General features: G+C 41.7%; 1 protein-coding gene across 4 annotated transcripts in view; it reads left to right on the top strand.

Moving 5' to 3' along the window:
- Window positions 1–26180, top strand: part of CSMD3 (CUB and Sushi multiple domains 3) — a 1198342-nt gene that overhangs the window by 1128372 nt on the left and 43790 nt on the right. For all 4 annotated transcript variants that reach the window (XM_050940462.1, XM_050940461.1, XM_050940464.1 and 1 more), the window contains 3 exons: window positions 2288–2470; window positions 5318–5494; window positions 15226–15405. In XM_050940462.1, the coding sequence (XP_050796419.1) occupies window positions 2288–2470; window positions 5318–5494; window positions 15226–15405 (540 nt within the window). The remainder of the gene's footprint in view (window positions 1–2287; window positions 2471–5317; window positions 5495–15225; window positions 15406–26180) is intronic.

Genomic DNA, 26180 nt, shown 5'->3' with positions numbered 1-26180 from the left:
CACCATCTACTTTGTAAAACATAAATAGTGTGTCAGCTGAAATGAGATTTTATTCAGCATACTGTCTTTCAGCTGGAAGTACCTAAAAACTATGACAAATAGTTGATGTTGAGAAAAATGCTGACTAAAGCTCACGTACAATGGCAGCAATGTTGCCTCTCCGGTGATAACCTTAAAATGTGAAGTATGCACTCCAGTACCATTAGAAAACGTGTTACAAGAAACTTGATTGAACAGGAAATTCATCTGTAAATCAGTGACCTCGGAACATCTCAGAATAAGTATTCTGAATGAAGAACTATGGTGATTTTTATGGTTCTCACAATAAGCTGTGGAACTAAACCCTAATACAAAATCATTAGCCATTTAGCTCAGGTGTGTCCTAATGTAACGTAAAATGGTATAAACTAAGGGGACAAGCACTTTGTAATGTAGCTTGAAAAGGCTGAGCTTTTTGCACACACCAGGGGTCTTTGCATCTCTCCATATCTCTCCCACAAGCACCTTATGTGCCATCCCCTCATCCCCCTCCATTTCAGGGATTCCCTGCAAGTCCCTTGTCTCTTCCCTGCTAGTGGTTCTGCGTGCCACCCACTTATGTAACCCAGGGTCCCCCATTAACCCCACATGCCAATGGCTTTGTGTGCACTCCCATTCCCACTTGCTTTCATGACTTCCATTCTCCCTTCCCCTGACATCAGGTATTCTGTATGCCCCCCACACACACACACTGCTTCCCATACTAGGTTTCTGAATCCCCCCACCAGGAATTGTGTGTGCCTCGTCATTACCACATCCTTCCATTCAAGAGTTCTCACATTCTAGCCATATGGAGGGTCTCTGTGTGTGCCCCCATTTCCCTCTTTCCCTCCATATTCCCCAATCCCTCCTCTATACCAGGGTACACCAGTTTCCCTCTTTCACAGGGGTTGTCTTTGCCCCATACCCTTCTCCCCCATTCCCATCTTTCTCCCCAGGCCATGGGCTCTGTGTGGCCTCTCTTCTCCCATTCCAAGGTCCCCCATTCTCCTCCCCCCATGACAGGAGTTCTCTGCATCCCTCATTTCACCTGCCCCGAGGGCAGAAATGTCTGGATTCAATAAACATGGAAAGGGTCTTCCAATTTGCCTGCCACTGGGGGTTTTGTGCCCCCATTCCTCCTCCATGTTCCCTATCCTCCCCCATGGCAGGGTCTCTGTGTGAATCTGTATTGCCCCCTCCTCCCCATTTCCCACTTCCCCCTGAATGCCAGGGCTCTATCAGCCCCCTATTTTCTGATTGCCACTTTCTCTCTTATGCTAAGGGTTCTTTGCCCTTCTTGGCCACTGACCCCATACTAGGATTACCCCAGTCAGGGGCTGTGTGCATGACCCCCTTTTTACTTTATGCCCCCAAATCTGGTCCTCCATTATTATTTCTGTCTCGGAGTTAAATCAGTCAGGTGTCAACATGTTGAACTCTACTTGGAGGATAAGCAGGGGTATTGTTCTGTAGTGCTTAGGGTGACCAGACAGCATGTGTGAAAAATCAGGATGGGGGTGGGGGCCTATATAAGAAAAAGACCCAAAAATTGGTACTGTCCCTATAAAATTGGGATATATGGTCACCCTAGTAGTGCTGGAAAGAGTTAATTGGTGCCATAAACCTGTTGTTTGATCCACAGAAAATTGCAGAGGTACTTGAAGCTTTGGTTGTGCTAATAATGTAGCGGGGGCTCAGTTTGTCCTCCACTTTCCCTTTTTTCATTTTTTCTTTATTTTTCTTTTTTTTCTTGATTTCCCTGCAAATCAATAGGATTCTGGCAATTAATGCCTAGAACATTCTTGGAAATTCCGGAATTGATTGGATGTAGCATTCAAAAGTTATATTACATACATGTATAAATGCAAACATGGAAAAGCCATCAATTGGAGTGTGAGGCCTTCACAAGCTTGGCCAATTACCTGAGAAACGTATAATTTATATGTGGTGTTTACACTTCAGTTAAATCTTGGTTACAAAGGTATCTGATAGCTACCAAATCATTTGAAAAGCCAAGTAAAGGGCCCGGACCCAGATTTTTAAAAGTATTTAGGCTTTGCTTTGCTCAGTGTTGCAATGCCTAACTGATTTAAGAGCCCAATCTAATTTTCAAAAGGGAAACAATGGGAAGCAATATTAAATACCTTTTAAAATCTGGGCCTTATAGTTCAAGTCAGTAGCTGTAAAATAGTCCTACAGTACTGATATAGTAGTGTAGTGTATCAAATATTATATTCATGTGAAAATCTTTGTATTAAAATTCTAGGAGACACTGCTGGTTCTTGTGGGGATCCAGGAATCCCAGGTCATGGTTCTAGAGAAGACAGTGATTTTAAAATTAAAAGTACTGTACGTTTCAACTGTGAGATTGGTTATAGCCTTCATGGGTCAGAAGAAAGAACATGTTTGGGAAATGGAACCTGGACAGGAAGACAGCCAGAGTGTAAAGGTAAATCACAAAAGGAAAATACATTTTATATATATATATCTTTAAAATGAATGTAATGTCAATGAAAGATTGACATTGAAAAAGTGAAATCTCTGGAGGTTTAACTGCTTGATTTAGTCACAGGACAGACAAGGTACACGCAGTGGAAGAGTAGTCTTCTCCGTATCTACTTACAAGTGTACCTTTATTACCTCTATTTTGCCCTGGAAGGACAACATCTAGCACTGAGACAATGGCTCACTTTCCATGCTTATTGAATTATGCCATTTCTTCTGTAAGTGCTGACCAGAATGCCAACTGTATATCATAGTTCTTGTGATGCAGATACTTGTCCAGCGGGTACTGGTTTGAGACCACAAATCTTTTCACACAGAGACTGAAACAGCTATAAGATAGTAATGGCTTTTGGTCGCCTGGGTACAGTTCAAATCAGTAACTAGAGATGATAAATTCTTCGCCTTTTGAGACAACCATTACTTTCTCTCTCCCCTCTTCCTTCCACCAGTTTGTACCAACTAAGCACTGTAGACCTCACTTTTTTAATATTGTTTTTTTCCTTTGACAAATGCTTTCCTGGTTGCTTCATCCTTGGTTATAGCTATTGTAGGTATGAATACCTGTGGAAGGAGAAATTCAATTATTTGTAGAATTTCATTATACTACATATAATATGTCATAAATGATTAAACTATAAATTTTGTTTACTGATTAATATATCTTGTTCACTATTAGAAAATGAAAAACCCGAACTAAGTTACTTAAAATGAATCACTCCAGAATTCTGAAGCAAGATGTATTACCATAAAAACAAGACCTAACCAGATATTTATGGAGAATCATTTACGGTACTTCAGTCATCTTGATTCCACAAATGAGAAATAATTCCCAAAAGACTCTTTTTGAGAAAAAAAGCTTCCTGAATAGCAGAGGAAAATTTAAGAGCTTCTTTTCTCTTATTATCCACTTTATTATTATGGATTGCTCTGTCTTTAAGAGATAGTCATTTCATTTTGAAGGAGACAGCTTAATTAACATTGGCCAGCTATACCCAAAGAAAAACGGGGCATACTTGATATGGATTCAATCGGGCCACAACTTTATTATTAGATGTTTGAGACTACCTGACAGATAACAGTGTACAGTACAGGTAATCTCGTGTTTATTGCATAATTACCTGGGGGGCTTCCACCAGCCCCCCCTCTTTTTCCATCCAGGTCCTTACAATCCAGCCCCCTCAGAGGAGGGTTAAGGTGAGCTATAAGAAAAGGGTATTGGCTCCCTGCTGTTCCAACCATAGGCACCCCAAACCCATTACCATTCCATTCCTTTAACCTGCACCTCCTTTTTAAGTCCTTAACCAGGCCATTTATCTAGTCACTGGATGCCTTCCCTGTGGAGTACCTGCACTGGATATCCACCACAAGGAGGCACCAGTAATTAGCTGGGCTGCCTCCCCCACAAACCCAGTTGGGTTCCCAGACATCTTCCAATTGCCTCCTGTATAGCATCCAAAAAGCATGTCATCCCCCAAGTCCCTTAGGTGAACCCCCATCCTCCCAAATGAACTCAGTTGCCCCTTGCACTATGCAAGGATCATCGAAGACTCCTGCAAATGGGTTGCCAATGCCACGCACTGCAACAACTTCCCCATCTTGATGAGTCATATCGGTGACCAGCATTCTGGGTCCTGAAAATGGAAGAACTCTTAACAACTCTTTTCATAGCTCAGCCATGTGCCTGGAGCCAAGGATCTCCATGCCATCACCATGAACCCCATATGCCATGGCTTCATAGCGCCAGTGTCATCTACTTGAGTTCACAGCTAGCTCCTGGTGCAAGCCCTCGCTGCATGGAGAAAGGGGTTTCCAACACCAGGGCTTTCACCTTTAAAGCCTTCTACCAATTGCCCACCTTTTTTGCAGCATTTTCTGACCTTGTTTCCTCTCCCATCCCACCATAAAGCACTGCTGCCTTCCTTCAGCAAGCCTGAACAATGCCAGTCTTAGGTGCAGTGTGGTCAAACCTGCTTTTAATATTTTTCTTGATGAACAGATGCAACTCTGATACCAAGTAATTAATAAATTATATAAATAAATAAATAAATAAATATTTTATAAGCTGTAGGGGGACATGATCACAAAAACTGAGCTTTCTTCCTTCTCTACTATCAAACTGGATTGCCATCATATTATTTTACATTTCAAGATATCTAAGATGCTTCATTATTCATTGAACTTAGAAATCCTCTTGGAGGTATGTATATAGATTAAAGACTGCTGTTGTCTTAGTTTTGTTTGTTTATATTATATTATATTATATTATATTATATTATATTATATTTAGGTGAAAAGCCATGCACTTGAAAGTTAGGAAATTCTAGATTTATAGTTGCTTGTGCAATGTTAATTCTTCCTTTTTAGCCTCCATCCTGTGCATTTAATGAGGCACAGTCCTATGGAAAAAATAGTTTGTGATCATGTAACTAAAGATGGTATCATAATGCATACTCACAAATGGACCGAATTGAGGTTATAGGGGTAACCATAAATCTGGCATTTTTCCAGCTTTTCTGTGCTTGATTTTGCAACCTAAATAACTTTCTTTTGCCATAGGCTTTTTAAATGTAATTTCCTAGGTATTTTTCTCCAAGGGAAAAGATAAAAAATAAATTATGGGATATACAATTGTAATAAACCATCTCCATCACACATTGTCCACAGGATTTGAAAGCCAAATCTTCAGCTTTATCAAAGACTTTTATCCCTTAAACATGCTGGCAGCAGGAGCATTAACTTATTGGTGATTTAACATTTTACCATCTTATACATTTAACATTTTATTTTATAGCTGTGCAATGTGGTAATCCAGGAACAACTGCTAATGGGAAAGTATTTCGTATAGATGGGACAACATTTTCTAATTCGGTAATTTATTCCTGTATGGAAGGATACATACTTTCTGGATCTTCTGTGAGACAGTGTACTGCCAATGGAACATGGTCTGGATCCTTGCCAAATTGCACAAGTAAGATTAACCTTCAATGAATAGTCTTCATGTTTAACCATAACTATGGCCTGTTAGATACTGCTTTAGTGTTTTTAATTAAATTCTTCATTCTTGTAAATACAATAATATAGAATTTAAGTATTAACTGCCAGCTTTACTTTCCCTCACAACACTTCAGAAACTCTTGGTAATCTACATAACAAAGTACATTCAACCATGAAAATATTATGTAAGTGTAATATGAAGAATGAAATGTTTGAAGAAAGATGAGTTAAAACATACTGACAAGTATTACATTTTAAGGCACTTGTATATTCATATATTCTGCCCACTTAAACTTTCCTTTAATGGTAAAAAAGTATTTTCTTGTTTCATGTTTTGTGGTGTTAGTGTTCATTTTTGTATGTCTTTTGTCTGATGCATCTGCTCATGTGATAATGTGCTGATCACTTACTGAGCATGTTTTCTTTGTGAAACAGGAATAAAATACAATTGCTACTTGCTTTGCCATGAAAAAAATTATTTTTCACTTACAAATGTGTAAGACTTTTTCATCGGTCTCTATATGGTTCGTAGTTTTTACAAAAGAAAAAAGCAAGCTGTGGAATAGTGTTTCTTTCTTATTACTTTATAATTGTTTTAGCTGCCAGTTTGTTTATTATTTATAATTATTCTAAACGGTTGCATAATATGTTTGTGGTGTGCGTTTCAATCTTGTGTTTGACATTTGAAATCTTCTGTAACTTCTTACACTATATTTCCTGCTCAGTGATTGCAATCTAAAACTTTTCAAGTGTTTCTGTTGTAGTGTTCAAGTGTGATTGCCTAAGCTTTGAAGGTTATACTTACAGTACTTGTGACATCAATTTAGTTTAATGATGTTATCAGTGGGTATCTACAGTGTATTAACTGACCACAGTTTCAGAAAAGAAACTGCAGCATTTAACAGTTCTTGCAAGACAATATATGAGTTCATGAAAAACTTGTTTGCTTTCCCTGAATTGATGGCATATTGTTTTAGTATTATAGGTTCAGATAACAAAACCAAGCATTCTTCAGATTGTTTGATTTAACGTCACTCCACACTGGCCTGTGCTTGTCCTTTTAGAACATAAGACCAACCATACTGGGTAAGACCAAAGGTCAATCTAGCCCAGTATTCTGTCTTCCGACAGTGGCCAATGCAAGGTGCCCCAGAGGGAATGAATGGAACAGGTAATCATCAAGTGATCCATCCCATTGCCCATTCCCATCTTCTGGCAAACAGAAGCTAGGGACACCATCCCTGTCCATACTGGCTAGTAGCTATTGATGGACCTGTCCTCCATGAACTTATCTAGTTCTTTTTTGAATCCTGTTATAGTCTTGGCCTTCACAACATCCTCCAGCAAGGAGCTCCACAGGTTTACTGTGAGATGTGTGAAAAAATACTTCCTTTTGTTTGTTTTAAATCTGCTGCTATTAAGCACTTTTCAGCACTTTCCCATTCTCTCTCTCTCTCTCACTCACACGCACGCGCGCGCACACACACACACACACACACACACACACACACAGAATCCTCTCCTTGGAAGTCATGACTTATAGGCTAACCTCACCAATAAGACCTGAAAGGAACTGAAACTGATTTTTGGCACCTATTTGTGAGTGCTAGAACTACATTACAGCTCCATTCTTTTTGCCTCTGTGAGCACTTCTGTGCAGGTCTTCTCGGAGGAAAGGCCACAGACCCTTGAGTTCAGCAGCTGTCCTCCCCTTCTCCTCTTTTTCCTGTTTCTCTTTTCTCAAAATGTCCTCCCTACACCTCTAAAAGTTGCTAACACAGACATTAACAGTTAAACTTTGCTGGCCACTGTACTGGAAGTGGATTCCCTCACATCACACAGTTTGGGGTGTTTAGCCACTTAGTGAAGACCTAAGCACAGTGGCTAAGGAACCAACTGACATCAGCACACTCAGTGAGCTCAGGAAGGCCACAGTCCTTCCGAATCTATGGTTGTCCTTCCCTGTTTCTATTTCCTTTCCTCTCCTTTCCCTTCTGGTTCCATTCTTCATTGGGAAAGACATGAGAAGCAATCATCATGGTTACTGGTACATACTGTGGGACACCAGGGCCCTTTTCCATAGTTAGCAACAACCTGAGATGGTAGTTTGCCAAGGGTGTATGGATGTGCTTTGGCCGTCTCTGAGAGCTATGCCTCTGCTGATGGAAATGAGAGATGTGATCCACCAAAGGCTCAGGGTAATCCATGGAAATCAGAGGTGTAGCGAGCGCCCTCTGTACCCTATGACCAGAGTGGGCCTCGCAAGGAAGGGGGCCCCTAAAAATGGTAAAAAAAATGTAAGGTATAACTAGGTAAGTGACATTTATTGCTGCTATTGCACAATCCATGTCGATTTTACTGACAAAACCATGAAGTCATTATGATACATCATAATGCTATTGGCTACATCAGTTGTCTGTCGGTCAGTTTCGAATTTTAGTTGGACCCATTCAAAGAATGTGTATTTGCGTTCATAATGGCGGTCGGCGGATAAATGTTATTAATTTAGTTGTTTAATTTTTTATCGTTTCCAACACAGAAGCATGCTTTGTGATGTCTAAGAGAATGTATAAGAGCGGAGCTAGTAAACGGAAGGCAGCAAAAGATGCCGAGAAGGAACTTGAGAAAATTCCAAAGTTGTCAACGTATTTTGCGCTGCAATCCAATGTACAGGTACAGGCACATGAAACGGACAGCGCTAGCAGCGACGAATCGTATCCAGAAGTATTCAGAAGTGCTTCAAGTGAGGTTGAAGGTGAAGCCAGTTGTTCCACCAAACAAACTGTGACAGATATATTCCAGCTGCTGCCAGGAAAGAAGTATCTGAATCTGAACCATTGACTGATGATCCAGGAGACTGGCCGTCTATAATATCGGACAGGCAAGTGTGTGACATTGTTGCACGTGGCCCACTGCAGCAGAATGAAAGTTACGAATTTCCATTTAACGAGGAAAGACGGAGGTTCACAAGTACTCATTTCTATCGAATCATGGCAAATGGCGAGAAAATAAGACATTCATGGTTAATGTACTCAGTTCAGAAAGATGCCATTTTTTTGTTTTTATTGTAAATTATTTGGCACTGGTGACATACCGCTACATCGTGGAACATCTGCTTGGAAAGCACTGTCAAAAAGATTTCAGCAGCATGAAACAGGCAAAGGTCATCAAGACTGTATGGTGAAATGCTTTGACCTTCGGTCAGGCATAGTAAACCATATATCTATTGACCAACTCGAATTGCAGGCTTTTCTGAAAGAAAGAGATTTCTGGAGAAATGCTGTCAAACGCATGGTTGATGTCGTTATTTTCTTGTCCAAAAGAAACTTGGCATTTCGAGGAAGTAATGAAAAGCTCGGCGATCCTTCGAATGGCAACTTTTTGGGACTGTTTGAATTGCTTGCAAAGTATGATACTGTCCTCAGCGAACTTTTACAGAGGATTAAGAAGGCAGAGACACATGTTCAGTACATCAGTTCACAGATCCAAAACGAGCTGATTCAGCTTGTTGCCAGTAACATTCAAGAGGCCAACATAGCGCAGCTTAAAAAAGCAAAATATTATTCAGTTATTTTGGACTATACTCCCGACGTGTCACATGAAGAACAGATGTCTGTGGTGTTACGCTTTGTTGAATGCAACGGTGAAGATGGTGTCAATATTCGTGAAGCGTTTTTTGGTTTTCTTAATGTTCATGATACAACTGGCGAGGGCTTATTGGAAGCGTTTCTTGAAAAGGCAAACAACTTAGGAATAGACATTGCTGACATGAGAGGCCAAGCTTATGATAACGGAGCAAATATGAGAGGAAAGAATAAAGGCGTTCAAGCCCACGTGCTAGAAATAAATGACCGTGCCTTGTATGTACCATATGGAGCTCACACTTGGAATCTTGTGATCTCAGACGCGGCAAAGTCATCGAAATATGCCTTTGACTTTTTCTGTCTGATTAACAGAATATTTTCTTCTTCACCTTCACGTTGGGATATACTTCAAGAACATATGCCAATATCTGTTAAAGGGTTATCGGACACTCGTTGGGAGTTGAGAATTGATGCTGTGAAGCCATTGCGTTATCACCTTGAAGAATTGTGCAATGCTTTGTCATCTTTGCGAGAATATGCGCTCGAAAAGAAAGATGGCAATACAGCAACAGAAGCTGGTGCGCTTTTAGACCATGTTACTACGTGGCCTTTTGTTCTGACTGTGTACACGTGGTACGATATACTATTTCACGTCAATAAAACCAGCAAATTAATTCAGTCACCAGATGTGTCAATTGACGTACTGCAGGCAGAAGTCGGTGCTACAATGAAGTTTTTGGAAGACTATCGAAATACAGGATATAACTCTGTGGTCACAAATGCACTTGAAATAGCAGAGCATATGGGTATTGAGCAGGTGTTTCCAGAAACCAGGGTGCAACATAAGAAGAGAATGTTTGATTACGAATGTGCTGATGATTCGAGTCGTCTTTCTGCCGAAGAAAAATTCAAATCGCATTTCTTTCTTGTTCTCACTGATCAGGCCATATCTTCTGTTTCGTCGCGATTTGACCAACCCGTGGAGTGGTATAAGTTGTTTGGATTTCTGTACAATGCTAACAGCCTGAAGCAGTGTCACAGAGAAAATGAACTGGAGAATCATAGCAAAAATTTTGAAAGAAAAATGGGAGACATTGATGCCAATGAACTCATAATGGAATTGAATCTTTTTATTTATGTCATCGAGAAAGAGAGAGGACTTGTCACGGCAAACAATTTTTTAACGTACATATACAAGAACAGCCTTCAGGAGATATATCCGAAACTTTGCATTTGCATCAGAATTCTTCTGACCACACCAGTTACTGTTGCTGGTGCTGAAAGGAGCTTCAGCAGAATGAAACTGATCAAGAATATCCTGCGCTCGGCCATGACAGATGACAGGCTTTCTGCGTTTGCAGTTATCTCAATCGAAAACAAGATTGCCAGATCTCTGGACTATGACGCATTGATTAACCAATTTGCGGAGAAGAAGGCTCGAAAGAAGCGCTTTGCGTAAATACGGAATACATGTACACTGTAGGCCTATGTATATATAATATGAACCCTGTATTTTGTATAAAATAAATACCGCATTCCAGTTTCTGCATTGTAAGGGGGCCACATTTTTTGTTGCTACGGCCCTGATGGAAACTTAGGACCTCTCAGTCACGATCATAGGTAGGGTCTGTAGGGCTTGTAGCCAGTCTATGTCTGATGCGAGCCCTCATCATTACAACTGTGAGTCAGCAGAACCTTTGAGTTTAGTGAGACTTTCTCAGCTGCTTCATCCATTCCCGTAACTCTGACTCTCAACCCCCTTCATCCTCCCCCAGTTCCTGCTCTGGTCCTGAAACCTGCCATCCTCTCCATACTGGGATGAGCATATTTATCCCTATTTCTTTTTTTTCTTGAATGAATGGTTTCTCCTTGATCCTCAATCTTTGTCAGACTGTTGCCTGTGGATGTGTCCAAGTAATCCTTGTGAATGCTCGTTGTCATCTCCCCTGTCAACAGGTGATTGGCCCTAAAATCATCCATTTAAGATTTTTGTTTCAGTTTTGTGGTCTTAGAGATGGTCACAAACGTCTGATAGTGGACTGGGCTATGTAAACTCTAGACCAAGCATCACTGGAAACTAGTCCATTGGGATCCAAAGTAGAGGGTACCATATTGCTCCCTTCTCGGGTTATAGCAGCTATGCCTATTTTTGGCCAATATATTTTTTCTACTTTGATCTTCTTTGGGTTTTCTAACCTCAAGATTAGCGGTACCATAAGATTCTACTAACACAAATTCCTCATCCCTTTAAGAAGAGATGGTGTCTCATAGTCCTCTGGCTTCTCTCAGCTGAGTCTTTTTCAGACATTTGGTAAAGGTATTGATCATTTCCTTGGGTCCCAATCCAGTGTTTTGAGTTATAAGAATGTAAGAATCACCCTAAAGGGTCAGAGCAATGGTCAATCTAGGTCAATATCCTGTCTTTTGACAATGGCCAATGCCAGGTGCTTTAGAGGTAATGAAGAGAACAGGCAGTGATCGAGTGAGCCATTCCCTGTTCCCTTTCCATTTTCTGACAATCAGAGGCTAGAGATACCAATAGCATGGTATTGTATCCTTGTCTGTCTTGGGTAATAGCCATTGACAGAACTATCTTCCATGAACTTTTCTCATTCTGTTTTTAACCCTGTTATAAGTTTTAGCCTTCACAACATCCCTTGGCAAAGAGTTCCATTGGTTCACTGTGTGTTCTGTGAAGAAGTACTTCCTTTGTTCATTTTAAACCTGCTGCCTATTAATTTCCTGGGTGAGCCCTGGTTCTTGTGTTTTGTGAAGGGGTAAATAACACTTCCTTATTTACTTTCTCCACACCATTCATGATTTTATAGTCCTCTATCATATCCTCTCTTAGTTGTCTCTTTTCCAAGCTGAAAAGTCCCAGTCTTTTTAATATCTCATCATACAGAAGGTATTCCTTACCCTTAATCATTTTTGTTGCCCTTCTCAGTACCTTTTCCAATTCCAATATATCTTTTTTGAGATGGGGCAACCAGAACTGAATGCAATAGTCATGTTGTGGGCGTACCATGGATTTATATAGTGGCATTATGATATTTTCTGTCTTATTATCTATCCTTTTCCTAATGGTTTAACATTCTATCAGCTTATTTGACTGCTGCTGCACATTGAGCAGATGTTTTTGGAGAACTATCCACAACGACTCCGAGATCTCTTTCTTGAGTGCTAACAGCTAATTTAGATCCCCTTATTTTGTATGTATAGTTGGGATTATGTTTTCCAATGTGTATTACTTTGTATTGATCAACATTGAATTTCATATGCTGTTTTGTTGCCTAGTCACCCAGTTTAGTGAGATCCCTTTGTAACTCTTCACAGTCTTCTTTTAAATAACTTCACTTAACTAACTGCTTCTAATGTAGCATTTTTTGTTTGTTTGTTTGTTTTTTCCTGTTAGTTTTCTGAGTCTTTGGCTAGTTGCTCTTCAAATTCCTTTTTGGACTGCCAAATTATACTTATACACTTGACTTGCTCGAGTTTATTCTCTTTTCTCTTTTCCTCAGTAGGATTTAGCTTCCCATTTTTAAAGGATGTCTTTTTGTTTCTAACTACTTCTTTTACATTGTTCTCTAGGCACGGTGGCACTTTTTTGGTCCTCTTACTAGTTTTATTTTAATTTAGGGTATATATTTAATTTGAGCCTCTAGTACAGTGTTTTAGAAAAGTTTCCATGCAGCTTCCACGCATTTCGCTTTTGTGACCGTACCTTTTAATTTCCATTTTACTTGCATCATCATTTTTGTATAGTTTCCCTTTCTGAAGTTAAATGCTACTGTGGTTGACTTCTTTGATGTTTCTTTCCTCCCACTCCCCAAGTATATTAATTTAATTATATTACGGTCACTATTACCAAGTGGTTCAGCTATATTCACCTCTTGGACCACATCTTGTGCTCCATTTAGGACTAAATCAATTATTGCCTCTCCTTTTGTGGGTTCCAGGATTGGTTCTCCAAGAAACAATCTCTTGCAGTGTCAAGAAACTTTATTTCTGCGTCATATTCTGAGGTGGCGTGAACCCAGTTAATATGGGGATAATTGAAATCCCCCATGATTATTAAATTTTCTATATTTATGCTCTAATCTCCTAGAGCATTTCACATTCACCATCCTGGTCAAGTGGTCGGTAGTATATTCCTAATGCTATATTCTTATTAGTCTAGCATGGAATTTCTTTCCATCAATATTTTATGGTACAATTTGATTCATTTAAGATTTTTACGACATGACCTACTCTTTTATTCCTATGTATTTTGTATCCTGGTATTACCATATCCCATTGCTTATCATCATTCCACCAAGTTTCTGTGATGCCTATTATATCAATATCCTCGTTTAATACCAGGCACTCAAGTTCATCCACCTTAATGTTTAGGCTTCTAGATTTTTTATGCAAGCATTTATATACTTTTTCACTTCTTAGTTGTCTCCCAATATGTGTTGTAATTGCCTGGGATTCTTTCATTTGGCTGTTTCTCTTCAGTTCTTACCTGTACTTCATGAACTTCTATCCTCTCCTCCTTAGTGGGATATAGAGAATCCCCATTAATAGATCATCCCATAAGGGATGTCTGTGTCTGAACCATGTGCTCATCTGTACCTGTTGGCTTTCCCTCAGGCCTTAGTTTAAAAACTCCTCTACAACCTTTTTTAATTTTACATGCCAGCAGTCTGGTTCCATTTTGGTTTAGGTGGAGCCTATCCTTCCTGTATAGGCTCCTCCTTTTCCAAAAGGTTTCCTAGTTCCTAATAAACCTAAACCTCTCCTCCCTACACCATTGTCTCATCCACACATCGAGACCCTGCACTTCTGCCTGTCTAACTGGCCCTGCATGGGGAGCTGGGATCATTTCAGAGAATGCTACCCTGGAGGTTCTGGACTTCAATTTCTAGAAACCTAAATTTGACTTTCAGGACCTCTCTCCCATCTTTCTCTATGCCATTGGTAGCTGTATGTATCACAACCACCAACTTTTCCGCAGTACTACACATAAGCCAGTCTAGATATCTCAAGAGATCCACAATCTTCACACCCAGCAGGGAATTTGCAATCTGGTTCTCTTAGTCATCACAAACACAACTCTCTATATTTCTAATGATCAAATCCCCCATTACTATTACCTGTCTTTCCTAATAAATGGGGTTGCCTCCCATGGAGAGGTATTCTCAGTATGAGAGGATACCATAACATCATCTGGAAAGAGGGTCCCAAATATGAGATTGTTTCCCTCCGCTCCAGTTTGATGTTCTCCTTCCCCCAAACTGTCATCCTCCTCAACAGCACAGAGGCTGTCAGACTGCTCTGCTCTGCCCATCTTCCCACTAACTGTTTCTTTATGTTTCCCTTCCTGCTCCTTAATTTGGAGCTGGTGGGGCAGTGTTTGATTTCTGGGTGGTTGTTTTTAAGACATATATGTTATTTGTAAGGATGATTGTGTCCTGGTTTTATTTTCTGTGAAGGAAATATATGACAAGCAGGTCCCATTCTTTCAGCCTCTATTTCCTCCTTGTTGATGGTAAATTGGCATTCTCATTAAGTGTTTACTTGCAAAGTTCTGGATCAGAGAACCTTTTTTTCTGATTTTAATGGAACAGGAGGATGGAAACTCTTCCTCAGTCTGTTGCAGATCCCTTATTGTCAGAGGTCAAACTTTTGTGTTTTTCCCCTCTCATTGCAGTCATTCCCTTCTTAATTTGGGAAATTTCTGTATACTCTTTGGGATCCAGATGAGTGACTTTCACAATGTGTGATCCTTGGTGAAACAATCTGCTTTTCCTCATCTACCTACTCCTTTTTAGCGTCTTTGTTTTCCAACTACAATTTTCTAATCCTGCCATTTAAGTTATTAAAATAGTACAGTCCATTTTTTGCACTTTTGAACAGGTGTACTAATTTTTTCCTCTAAAACGTAGCTGCTGTATGTATCCACGTATTGTGTTAGGTAGAGAATTAAGTAATATATATGTTTACCAAATGTTGCTGGAGATAAACTTTTGCCATATTTTTGGCAATAAATCATTAATTTGACCATGTGCTTTTTCTCCTCACAGATACACAGTCACATTAATGATTTACCATCTGTTCTTCAACCCCTTACTTGCAGTAATCAGTTGTGGAGACCCAGGTGTACCAGCCAATGGCTTGAGATATGGTGATGATTATGTTGTTGGACAAAATGTTACCTACATGTGCCAGCCTGGCTATACAATGGAATTGAACAGCTCCATAATTCGCACCTGTACCAGCAACGGCACATGGAGTGGAACAATCCCAACTTGTAAAGGTATCACAATGATTTGGGGTATCAGAACATTTTTTTCATGACCTTTGTACCTATTGTGTACTGTAACATGTTAGTCAAACTAAGTAAACTTACATCATTATAACCGAAGGCTAAACATGTCTGGACACCTTAATATTTACTTTGTTTATATGGTAAATTGAGTTGGGGGCTTTTAAATTGTTGTCTTACCATTTGTGTCTTTTATTTTGTTTCATAAATTTAAAGTGTTAGCAGTGTTATGCTGGAAATCTTACTGGGGCTCTCAGGAGCCTCTTAATAAGTTTCTCCTTAAGAGACAGTTCAGGTGACTTCCCTGCTTTTAATGGAGTTTGCCTTTTTTCTACATAATGTTAATCTAGCAGAGATGATACATTTCAGCAGTATATTTTGTGAACCTACATAGTATCGGACTTTCTAATTGTCTAGAATCCAGTAAATGATTTTTTCCCCATGGCTGGATAGCACTGGACTATCTTGTCCTTCCCACCAGTATCTTTGGCCAATTCCTCCCTTGCTTAGGGTGCAGAAATTCAGCACTCTCTAGTAGTATTAATATACTCAGCATGTTTTTCAGCAGCATAGTCTAAATATTTCCAGCAGATGCCCTAATGTACATTTGTTTGGCATCTGATGTTGCCTCCTTCCTTGGGATTTGGAGAAACAAAAGAATAAATCCCCTGATCCTTCACACTTCCTGTCTGCTAGCACATGCATTCTTCATTTTCAGATATTACAGGGAAGTTCTTGTTGTAGCCTGTGGTTAAAAAATTGGTAGCTTGTAACTGAATTTTATTGTAATAATACCATCAAAAACTATTCTACTGATGTAATCAAAACTGCTATTTTCAAAGTAAACTACAACTTCTTCCTTGCTAAATTTAAGGGCATCTTCTCATGCTCATTCTTCTTGATATTTCTGTTAGCTTTGACATAGTGAGTCTCCCCCTCCATCTTAAGATCCTTTCCTCCATAGCCTTGTGGGACTCTTCCTATTCTTCCTTCTTCTCCTACCTAGCCAATTGCACCTGCAACCAGGTGTTGGCAAGTGGTTCTTTTTCCTTCCCACTTTCCTAGAGGTATTTGATAAATCCTCCCTTGTCTCTGTCCATGCTTCCACCTGGATGGGATCATTCTCTCTCATGTCTTCAAACTGAAGACTCTCAGATCTGCATCTCCATCCCTATTCTCTTCTTCTTCCATATATGCCTTGACACCTCTTCCCAGCTATGTCAGTGTTGAAGAGTGTTTTTGAGTTTTTTTTCAGTTCTGCTCCCAATGCTTTGAATGCAGTTTATTCTCAAGTGCTCCAAATGTTTTGCTGTTCAAGAAAATGCACTTCTTCTGTTTACTTTTCATTACTAACCATCATCAAATACTACTGTTTTTGCATACAAAACTGATTACACAAGGAATTCTCTCTCTCTCCCCGCATGTCTGCTTATAACATTTCTGTGCTGCCTATTACCATAGTTCCCAGGCACTGTAAATCAGAGTTATATATTAAATCTGAGGTGTATGTATCAATAATTCTGTTTTTTGTATACTGTTTCTTTAAATGAAAGTTGTTCTATCAATCTGCTAGGGAACACAAATAGGCAATGCAAGATGGATTCTCTTACATATTCTGCTTTTATGTTGCCTCTTCCCTTTTTTTGTCAAATGTTATGTTTATTTTAGAATAAGGTTCAGCCTTGGGCTTGCTGGAGATGTCTAAGTTGGAGGTTTCAATTTTGACTGGAGCCCCAAAGAGAAATTCTGGCTGGGGCAGAATCAGAGGCATCAGTCAGAACCTTACTCTTACTCTGTGTTTGGCCAGTTCGGTTACTGACCATTCAGTGGGAACAGGGGCGGCTCCAGGCCCCAGCATGCTGGCTGCCTCTGGCAGCTTGCCTATGGATGGTCCGCTGGTCCTGCTGCTTCAGTGGACCTCCTGCAGGCGTGCCTGTGGAGGGTCCGCCGAAGCCGCGGGACCTCCGCAGGCAGCCTGCCTGCCGTGCTTGGGGTGGCAAAATCCCTAGAGCCGCCCCTAAGTGGGAATCATAGAATGTCAGGGTTGGAAGGGACCTCAGGAGGTTATCTAATTCAACTCCCTGCTCAAAGCCAGACTAATCCTCAATTTTTGGTCAGATCCCTAAATGGCCCCCTTAAGGATTGAACTCATAACAGGGGGTTTAGTAGGCCAATGCTCAAACCACTGAGCTATCCCTCCACCAAGCTATCCCTCCACCAAGCTGCCCGCTCTTGTCTTTTGCTTTGCTCTACCTTATTTAGGCTGCTGTTACCCAAAGGACATTAACTGGGAGTAGAGGGTATACACCGGAGTACGAAGGGAAAATATCAACTTTCAGATGAGGGACAGAGCTTGTAAGCTCTTTGGGGAATGTACACTCTTCTTTTCTGTCAGTCATTTATTATACATACTTATGCACTGTAAAAATATTAAATAGTAATCATGTGAAATCTCTGATGCTGTCAGAAATTCCCTTCTTTATTCCATGCACATTTCTGTGCAATGCTAAAAGTAATATTCACTTTTAAACTAATATTATTGTTTATTTTGAATATGTAATCAAAAGGAATGTATAATATATAATAATTTATTTGAAATATATAATAGCTATTTTTTACTGTTAGGAGGATTTAGTACAATTTAGATACAATAAGTGGACAATCAGTATGCAAACATTATTTTCCTGCTGCTACTGAAATACTAGATATATATGATTTTCCCTCGTTTGTCTCCGCAAGAGAAGGATGTGTGTGTTCATTCACAAGTGAATGTCAGTCAGGCATTGTACTTTTCAGCAAAACTGCCTTAAATCCACTTTATTTTTGTAATACCAGTTTCAGCTGAAACCCCAAGCAGAATCCACTTCAGATATACATTATTAACGGTTCAGTCTCAGCTGTTATTGTAGATAGAACCTTGACAGGGCAATGTTCAATTTTATTCATTTATTCCTTCATTTTGAGGCTATGGTCATTTACTTATTCTTTCCTGACCCTGCTTCCCTTATATTGCCAAGAGACATTCTGCAGCCCATTGTCTGCCTCAACTCAGTTACATATGCGTTATTCCCCTCCTGTCTGCAGTTTCTGGAGGTAGTTCAAAGCTGAAGCACAGCCGGTGCTAACCACACCTCATTCTGTTTGCTGACGGATGTTTTGCAAATAAATGGTGGTTCACTCACTCCCATCCTTTTCTTTTAGAGTTGTTATTTTTAGCCATTTTGGGGGCAGTTCAAGCATTTCCATTTGCTTTCAAGTCTCCTCACCTCCTTCTGGTCTGGGATTTGAGCAGCACAGTGGTCACAGCCACCCAGAGCATCCACTGCAACATCTCCCTGCTGAGCTCCTCCACCCGCTTCCAGTCATGGCAGAAGAGCTGTGCAAGCAATGGACAAAATCCAAACAGTGTTCTGAATGTGAAACACCTTTCTCAAGCCAAGCAGAAAGAAAAAATTTCCCATTCTGCCCCTCCCACCCAGCCCTATCTCTGCTAGGACATGGGGCTCTGAGCGGACAGGCATATTGGTGCCTTCCCACCAGTTAGCCTGAATTCCACCAAAGAAACATCCCACTAAGAGAGCAAGAGCAGAAGCAGGAGAGAGGCTTGGAGGATTAGGAGACCTTCCTCCAGCTGACCCAGAAGCTAAGTCCTGGGGCATAAAGATGAGACCCTTTCTGAGCTATTGGTTCCCTTTCTCCTTGTTCCCAGTGGAAAGAAGCAGGGCACCTACACAGCTCTTCTTCTGCACACAGTGGGTTAAGCTCTGCAAAACCCAGAGACTCTGGGACCCCAAAAAGCAAAAGCAAGTGTTTCGTTCTTAAGGCAGCAGTTGCTAAAAAGTAGGGTGAAAATCAGGGGCCAAATCCCTTCTCCTTTGCCTTCTCCCCTGAGGGAGTGTTTGCTGGGGTTTATCTCCTTCAGAGGCTATGTCTGCACTATGAGCTAGGGGTGTGCTTCATACCAGTGACAGATTAGCCACTGGGCCAACGGGAAACCTACCTATGGGCCCCAGCCAAATGGAGGGCCCTAGAGAAATAGATGCCCTTGCGTGGTGACCCACTCTGCCCGACGCTGCTGACGGGATCAGGGCGTGGGGGCTTGCCCCACTCCGCCTGCCCGCCTGGCACTCCTGCCAGGGATTGTGGTCAGGGCACGGGGGCTTCTTCCACCTTCTTGGCACTGACTCTGCTCACCCCCAGCAGGAGCCTCTGTGCCCTGACCCTGCTCCCCTTGGCATGAGCGTTGGGTGGGCATGAGAAGCCCTTGTACCCCGATTCTGCTCCCTGGGAGGAGTGTCAGATGAGGACAGAGTGGACTGCAGGAGGAAGGGATGGGGAGAGCCCCCACTTGCTCTGACCCAGGTCCCTACAAAACTGTAATCCACCTCTGACACATACTCAAGCTAGCATGAGTATAAGCTGCAGTGTAGCTCAGTAGCATGGGTAGCAGCAGCAGCGGTGCACCTGAGCCCTGTTGAGAACCAACCCACCTGAAATCAGAGGGTATGTACTCAACATAGCTCAGCTGTGTCTCCACTGCCGCTACCCATGCTACTGAGCTACACTGCTGTTTATACTTGCATATGCTCAATGAGAGCTAGCATGAATATATGCACACAAGCAGGGAAATCACACCCCTGGCTCATAGTGTAGATGGAGTGCTGTGTAACATTGCCCCTCCCCACCCTGCAGCATGTCCAGGCATGCAAAGAAGCCTGTGCCACCTGTCTTAACCTGCAGCCTAATGGAAATTGTGCCTGTCTGGCATTCCTTGCTGTGCCGGGGAACTGAGCTCAAATTTGAGGCAGCATCGGAATGGGAATTTTGCCTTCTGATCATCAACCATAAACGCTTGCTCTGCCTGGGAAAGGGGCTCTCTCCCCACCCCTCCCCGCTCCACAGATGACTCCACATTAAAGCCTTGAGCTCTTCAGGAAGTCCGTGAACAGTACAGAGGCACTTGAGGATTCCGCTATCCTTGGGGCTCCATTTTCATGGGATTACAGAATGGTAAATGAGAAATCCCTTCCCATGTTCAAAGTGCTCTTGATTTCCTGTGTAAAGATCCAGGTGATATTAGGTTGCTCCTGCGGCACGTACTTGGGTGCTATCTAGCCTGGATAGCAGGCAAGCAGGGGGTTAGCTAGCAACTTTTTTCACAATTGAGGCACTATCTATCATCTATTGTGTGCTCCCTAGACCAGGATGAATAGTGTGCTACCTCCATCTTGTAAACAGCCAAGGGGAAATGTATCACACATGCAACAAAAACAAACAAACAGACAAACAAAAAACTCTGCAAACTGTTCTCATGATGTTCCTATGTTCTTAAGCCTATGGCTTTGCAGTAACACCAGGAAAAAACTCCCTGATTCTCTTGACAAACAGAATTTACCTGGGAGTGGAGATAGACCCTTCAGTGACGAAGATCTACCCATCACTAGACAGAAGATCCAAGGCCTGATATCCATGCTGGACAAATGCATGAGGCCAACCATAGCTCATTGTCTCAAGTCACTGGGCCTTCTGACCTTGTACATATGGGTTTCCCAGTGGCGAGGTCAGATATCAGACCTTTCTTCTGAGAGTATGGGCCCATTCCCTCAAGCTAAGGCAAGACCAAGTCCAGGGTGATGGAAGATCTCAGAGAACATCCACAGGAATCTTCCCATATCCTTTTTAGGGCTTCAGGTTGTTACCACAGACACCAGTTGGAAGGGATGGGGAACACTTCTGGTACTGAGAATAGTGAAGGGTAACTGAAAATCTGGGGAAAGGAACTACCACATCAAGTTCTTGGTGCTCAGAGATGTCAAACTAGAGAGATGCAGCACTACGTAGCATGGAATCACTTTTTGGACCAACCAGACAACATGACCACAGTTGCGTACAGGAATAATCAAGGGAAAACAAGGAGTGTAGCTCTAAATTCAGAAGCAATGGAGACAATAGAATGGGCAGACAAGACATCACCCTCCCAAAAGGCAGTACCCATAAAAGGAAAGCTGAACCAAAAAGCAGACTGGCTCAGCAGACACAAAGTCAACTACTCTGAATGATGCCTGAACCAGGAAGTCTTCACTCTGATCTCGCATATGTTTGGTCTCCCCTAACTTGACCTGTTTGACAATTACAGCAATGCAAAATGACAGAAATTCTTCACTCGAGAAGCAGATCCTAAGTCCATGGGACAGATGCTCTGTCGCAGAGATGGCCACAAGGCCTGCAATATGCATTCCTGCCCTGCTCTTTCCTAGGGAAGGTGTTCCAAAAGGTAAGGTGAGAAGGGTGACAGCCCTAACTCTTTACCAGCCAAGGAGACCCTGGTTTTCTGATCTGATAGAACTGAGGCTGTAGCCACCATTCCAGCTTTAGACAAGACCAGACCTCTTTTTTCCAAGGCTCATTTCTCTATCTAGATCCAGGTCAACTTTAACTGGCAGCCTGGCTATTGAAACAGAAGTGTTAGCCACACTCAGACTATCTTCCAAAGTAATCAGGCCTCTTCTCTCAGTCAGGAGAGTTTTTCCAGACAGTAAACATACTTGTCCATGTAGACCAAGTTCAGTTTGTTGTGCCAAGAGTGCAGCGCATATCCAAGGGATCCTGGGATTCCAGCCACTTACAACTTCCTTCAGAAAGGTGCAGATAAGGGCCTTTTTCCCAGCAGGGTAGTTCACCAGGTATCAGCCATAAGTTGTGTACTATTAGTAGGATCCTCAGGCTCCTTGGCAGAACCCTCAGGTATCCAAATTTTTCAGAACAATCAGACTGCCCAGACCAGCTGTCAGACCAATCTTCTCTCAGTTGGTCCTACCGCTGGTGTCATAACTTTCCTACTCAGGTCTGAACCTTAGAGTTCAGAACATGAGAAGCTAGCATGAAACCTCCAAACTTAATTACCAGCTTGGATCTGATATCACTGCCACCAGCCAGAATTCCAGTGTCTGGCTCACTCTGGTCTCCCCAAAACCTTCCCTGGGGAACCCCCAAGACTCAGATGCCCTGAGTCTCACCACAAAGGGAAATAAACCACTTCCCTTCTCCCTCTTCCCCTCCAGGTGTTCCCTCCCTGTGTTCCTGGAGAGATATACAGATTCAAGCTCCGTTAATCTAAACAAAGGGATTCCACCCTCCCTGCTCCAAGTCCTTGAAACACAAGTACCGAGAGATCAAATCTCTCTCCCCCCTCACCCAGAGGGTATGCAAAGTTAGGCTTAGTAAATCTAACACAAAGAGATTTTCCCCCTCCCTTCGTTTCTTAGCCTTAACCAGTGAAAAACACTCAAACAGGTCTTAAAAAGAAAGCTTTATATAAAAAGAAAGAAAAAGGACATAAAATTGGTCTCTGTATCAAGGTGACAATATACAGGGTCAATTGCTTAAAGGAAAAAATGAATAAACAGCCTTATCCAAAAAGAATACGATTTAACACATTCCAGCAACTACACACATGTAAATACAAAAGAAAACAATATAAACCTATTGTCTTACTATACTTGTACTTACAACTTGGAAACAGAAGATTAGAAAGCCTGGAGATAGAAAGATCACTCTCAGAGCCGAGAGGGTCACCGAACCAAGACAAAGAACAAAGAACTCGCACCCAAAACTTCCTTCCACCCAGATTTGAAAAAGTCTTGTTTCCTGATTGGTCCTCTGGTCAGGTGTTTGGTTCCCTGTGTTAACCCTTTAGAGGTACAAGAATATTAACCCTTAGCTATCTGTTTATGACAGCTGGTGCTGAAAGACCTAACCATACATCCCTTTAAGCCTCTGATTTCCTTCACTCTGCCCATGGGCACAGCACCTGACTGTGAAGCAGTGGCACACCCCAGATGGCAGAAGCACACTAAAGACGTATATCAACTGTAAAGAATCCACAAGGAGATGGGTCTCCCTATTCATTTCCTTTCATCCCCAGGTGCCAAGGGCTTAGAGTATCCAAGCTATCCATTACTAGATGGATTGGACTATGCATCGTTGAGGCACACAAGCCATCCAACAGCCCTGGTCAGGGAATCAAGATGCATTCTGCAAGATCCTTGGCAACCTCTTGGGCCAAAAGAGCATGTGCCCCCAACACAGAAATCTGCAGAGCACTCACATAGCTAGCGCCTCTATCAGGCACTGTAAGGTAGTCTTTCTGTCTCTGCCGAGGCCTTCTTTGACAGGGAAGTGCTGCAAGCAGTGGTCCAGACATAACCTTGCCATTCGAGCAGTTCAAAAAGATTTTTTTCCCTATTTCTCATGTTCACTTTTCTGTGCCTCCCTAATCTCATTCACTGTTTGCTACTTCCCATGCATATCAAAATTGTGGGGGATGCTGGGCTGCAGAATGGCAAATTATCTTATCCAGTAATTTCCTTTCTGCTATCAGGTTCTCCCACAATTCTACCCACCCTGGATGGCTTCACAGCCAAGGCTCAGCATTCTGTTTGGATAGTTACCAAGAGGCAGTGGCCTACTGCAAATACTTAATGACACCTCTACCCTGATATAATGCTGTCCTCGGGAGCCAAAAAATCTTACGGTGTTATAAGTAAAACTGCGTTATATCGAACTTGCTTTGATCTGTCGGAGCATGCACCCTCCCTCCACCACCCCCAGAGCGCTGCTTTACTGCGTTATATCTGAATTTGTGTTATATCAGGTCTCTTTATATCGGGGTAGAGGTGTAGTTGGCACTGAAGTTAGTGTTACAAATCATTTTCTAAGAGCTATTTCACTGCTTAGAAATGCATCATCTGATAGCAAGCAGAAGGGGATGTGGTTAGCACCACAACTGCCAACTTTCACATGGTAAATAAGTACTCCAACTTTCACAATAAGCCAAAAATCATGCTAATCCCATTTCAAAACAAGGCCAAAACAAACCAATCCCGAAGAACCCCGACACTCTATGTGATTAGATCCCCCTGGCTTGCAGTCTGAGACTGTGGTGAGCCCGCTATCCACCCCTACTCTCTCCCCCTCTTACCCCTGCTTCCCCTCCCTTGCCCCTGCTTGCTGGGAGCTGGTCAAAGAAAAGAAGCAACAAGCTACAAGCCAAACAAGCTACAAGCCAAAAACTATCCAACAAGCAACTCACAAGCCAATTAAGCCAAAAACAAGCCCAATTTTTTTCCCACGGGTTTGGCATGTCTGGCTAGCACAGGCTCTGCTTCAGCTTTGAACTGCCTCTGGACGTGGCAGACAGGAAGGGAATAAACCATACATATTAGTTTTCTGGGAGACACTCCTAGCAGAAAGTAGATTATCAAGTAAATTTTCTGTTTGTTCCCTTGCTTTCAGCCAGGAAGCTGAAACATAAAGTCCCTTTTACAGTGACTAGTAATAAAGCTGCTTGATACATGGACTTTCTCCAATTGGTGCAGGGTAAGAGTGCTGGTGATTATCCCAAACCCCAGCTTCTTACTGATGCTGCTGCTTGAACAAAGGAAGGAAGAGAATTTAAAAGGGTAAAAGCTAGCCCTTTTAACCTGAGAGCCTAATCAAAAATTCAGGGTTTAATCGGTGGTTCCAGTTAGGAGGAAAAATTGGTGATAGAGATTTCTTTGATGCAGTTTTGTTTATTTGCAAAGAATGCACAAACTTCTGTGTCTTTGAATGCAGGAAGAATCAAATAGCAGGCAGCAATTTATTTTTCTCACCGCACTAAGAACACTTTTTCCATCCTGTACCCCAACCCATAAACTTCTTCTCAGATTTCTTCCAGGATCAGCTACCATACTTCCAGTTGTTCCTTCAAGTTGTCTTTTTCATTTTGTTGTATATTTTGCCTTTCCATGAACACACACTTACACAACCCCCCACCTAAAACTATACTCTACAAAAGCTCCTGGGCAGAGTCACACACTTCTTTTATACTTGGGGGACGGGGGGGCGAGAGGGAGCAGGGCGTATTCTTACAGTTATGTTAAATGAACGGTGAGTTCAAACCTACCAACCTCAATGAGGTTTTCACTCAATCCAAAACAATATTTCACTGAAAAAGCAGCAAAGAATCCTGTGGCACCTTATAGACTAACAGACGTTTTGGAGCAGGAGCTTTCGTGGGTAAATACCCACTTCGTCAGATGCATGCATCTGACGAAGTGGGTATTCACCCACGAAAGCTCCTGCTCCAAAACGTCTGTTAGTCTATAAGGTGCCACAGAATTCTTTGCTGCTTTTACAGATCCAGACTAACACGGCTACTCCTCTAATATTTCACTGAGCTCATAACCACTATGAAGAAGGTGGCAAATACCATAATTTTGGAAGCCGTGCACCCAGTCTCTAAAAAAAATAGGACAATGAAAAAGGCAATCCTAAAGTCACTCCCAAATCCTTGTTCTCCTGCTTGGCTAAAAGATTATTAAAATAATGGCACTTTGCATTTCCACCCAGAGTTCTGGATGATTTGGTTGCTGTTTGTCTTGTTTTGAGGATGTTGGACTAGATGACCTCCTGAGGTGTCTTCCAACCCTAATCTTCTATGAGTCTATGATTCTCAAAGCATTTAATAAGCATTAATGAATGAAGCCTCAAGCACCTGTATGATGTATAGAAAAGTGATAATCCCATTATATAGAATTATACTAATGATGAAACTGATGCACAGAAAATCCAGGTGGCTTCCACAGGTCACACAGCAAGAACCTTGTGCTCCTGACCAGTGTTCCCTTTAATTTTTTTTCTGCCTGCAGAAATACAGGCTAACTAAGTGTAAGTTTAAATCTTCTGAGTGCAGACCCTTCATCTCCCCATTCACATGGTCTCTC

The sequence above is a fragment of the Gopherus flavomarginatus genome, chromosome 2 (assembly GCF_025201925.1).
Source record: "Gopherus flavomarginatus isolate rGopFla2 chromosome 2, rGopFla2.mat.asm, whole genome shotgun sequence".
NCBI lineage: Eukaryota > Metazoa > Chordata > Testudines > Testudinidae > Gopherus > Gopherus flavomarginatus.
Note: the sequence above shows the minus strand (reverse complement) of the source record. Positions and strands in the feature narration are given on the sequence as shown.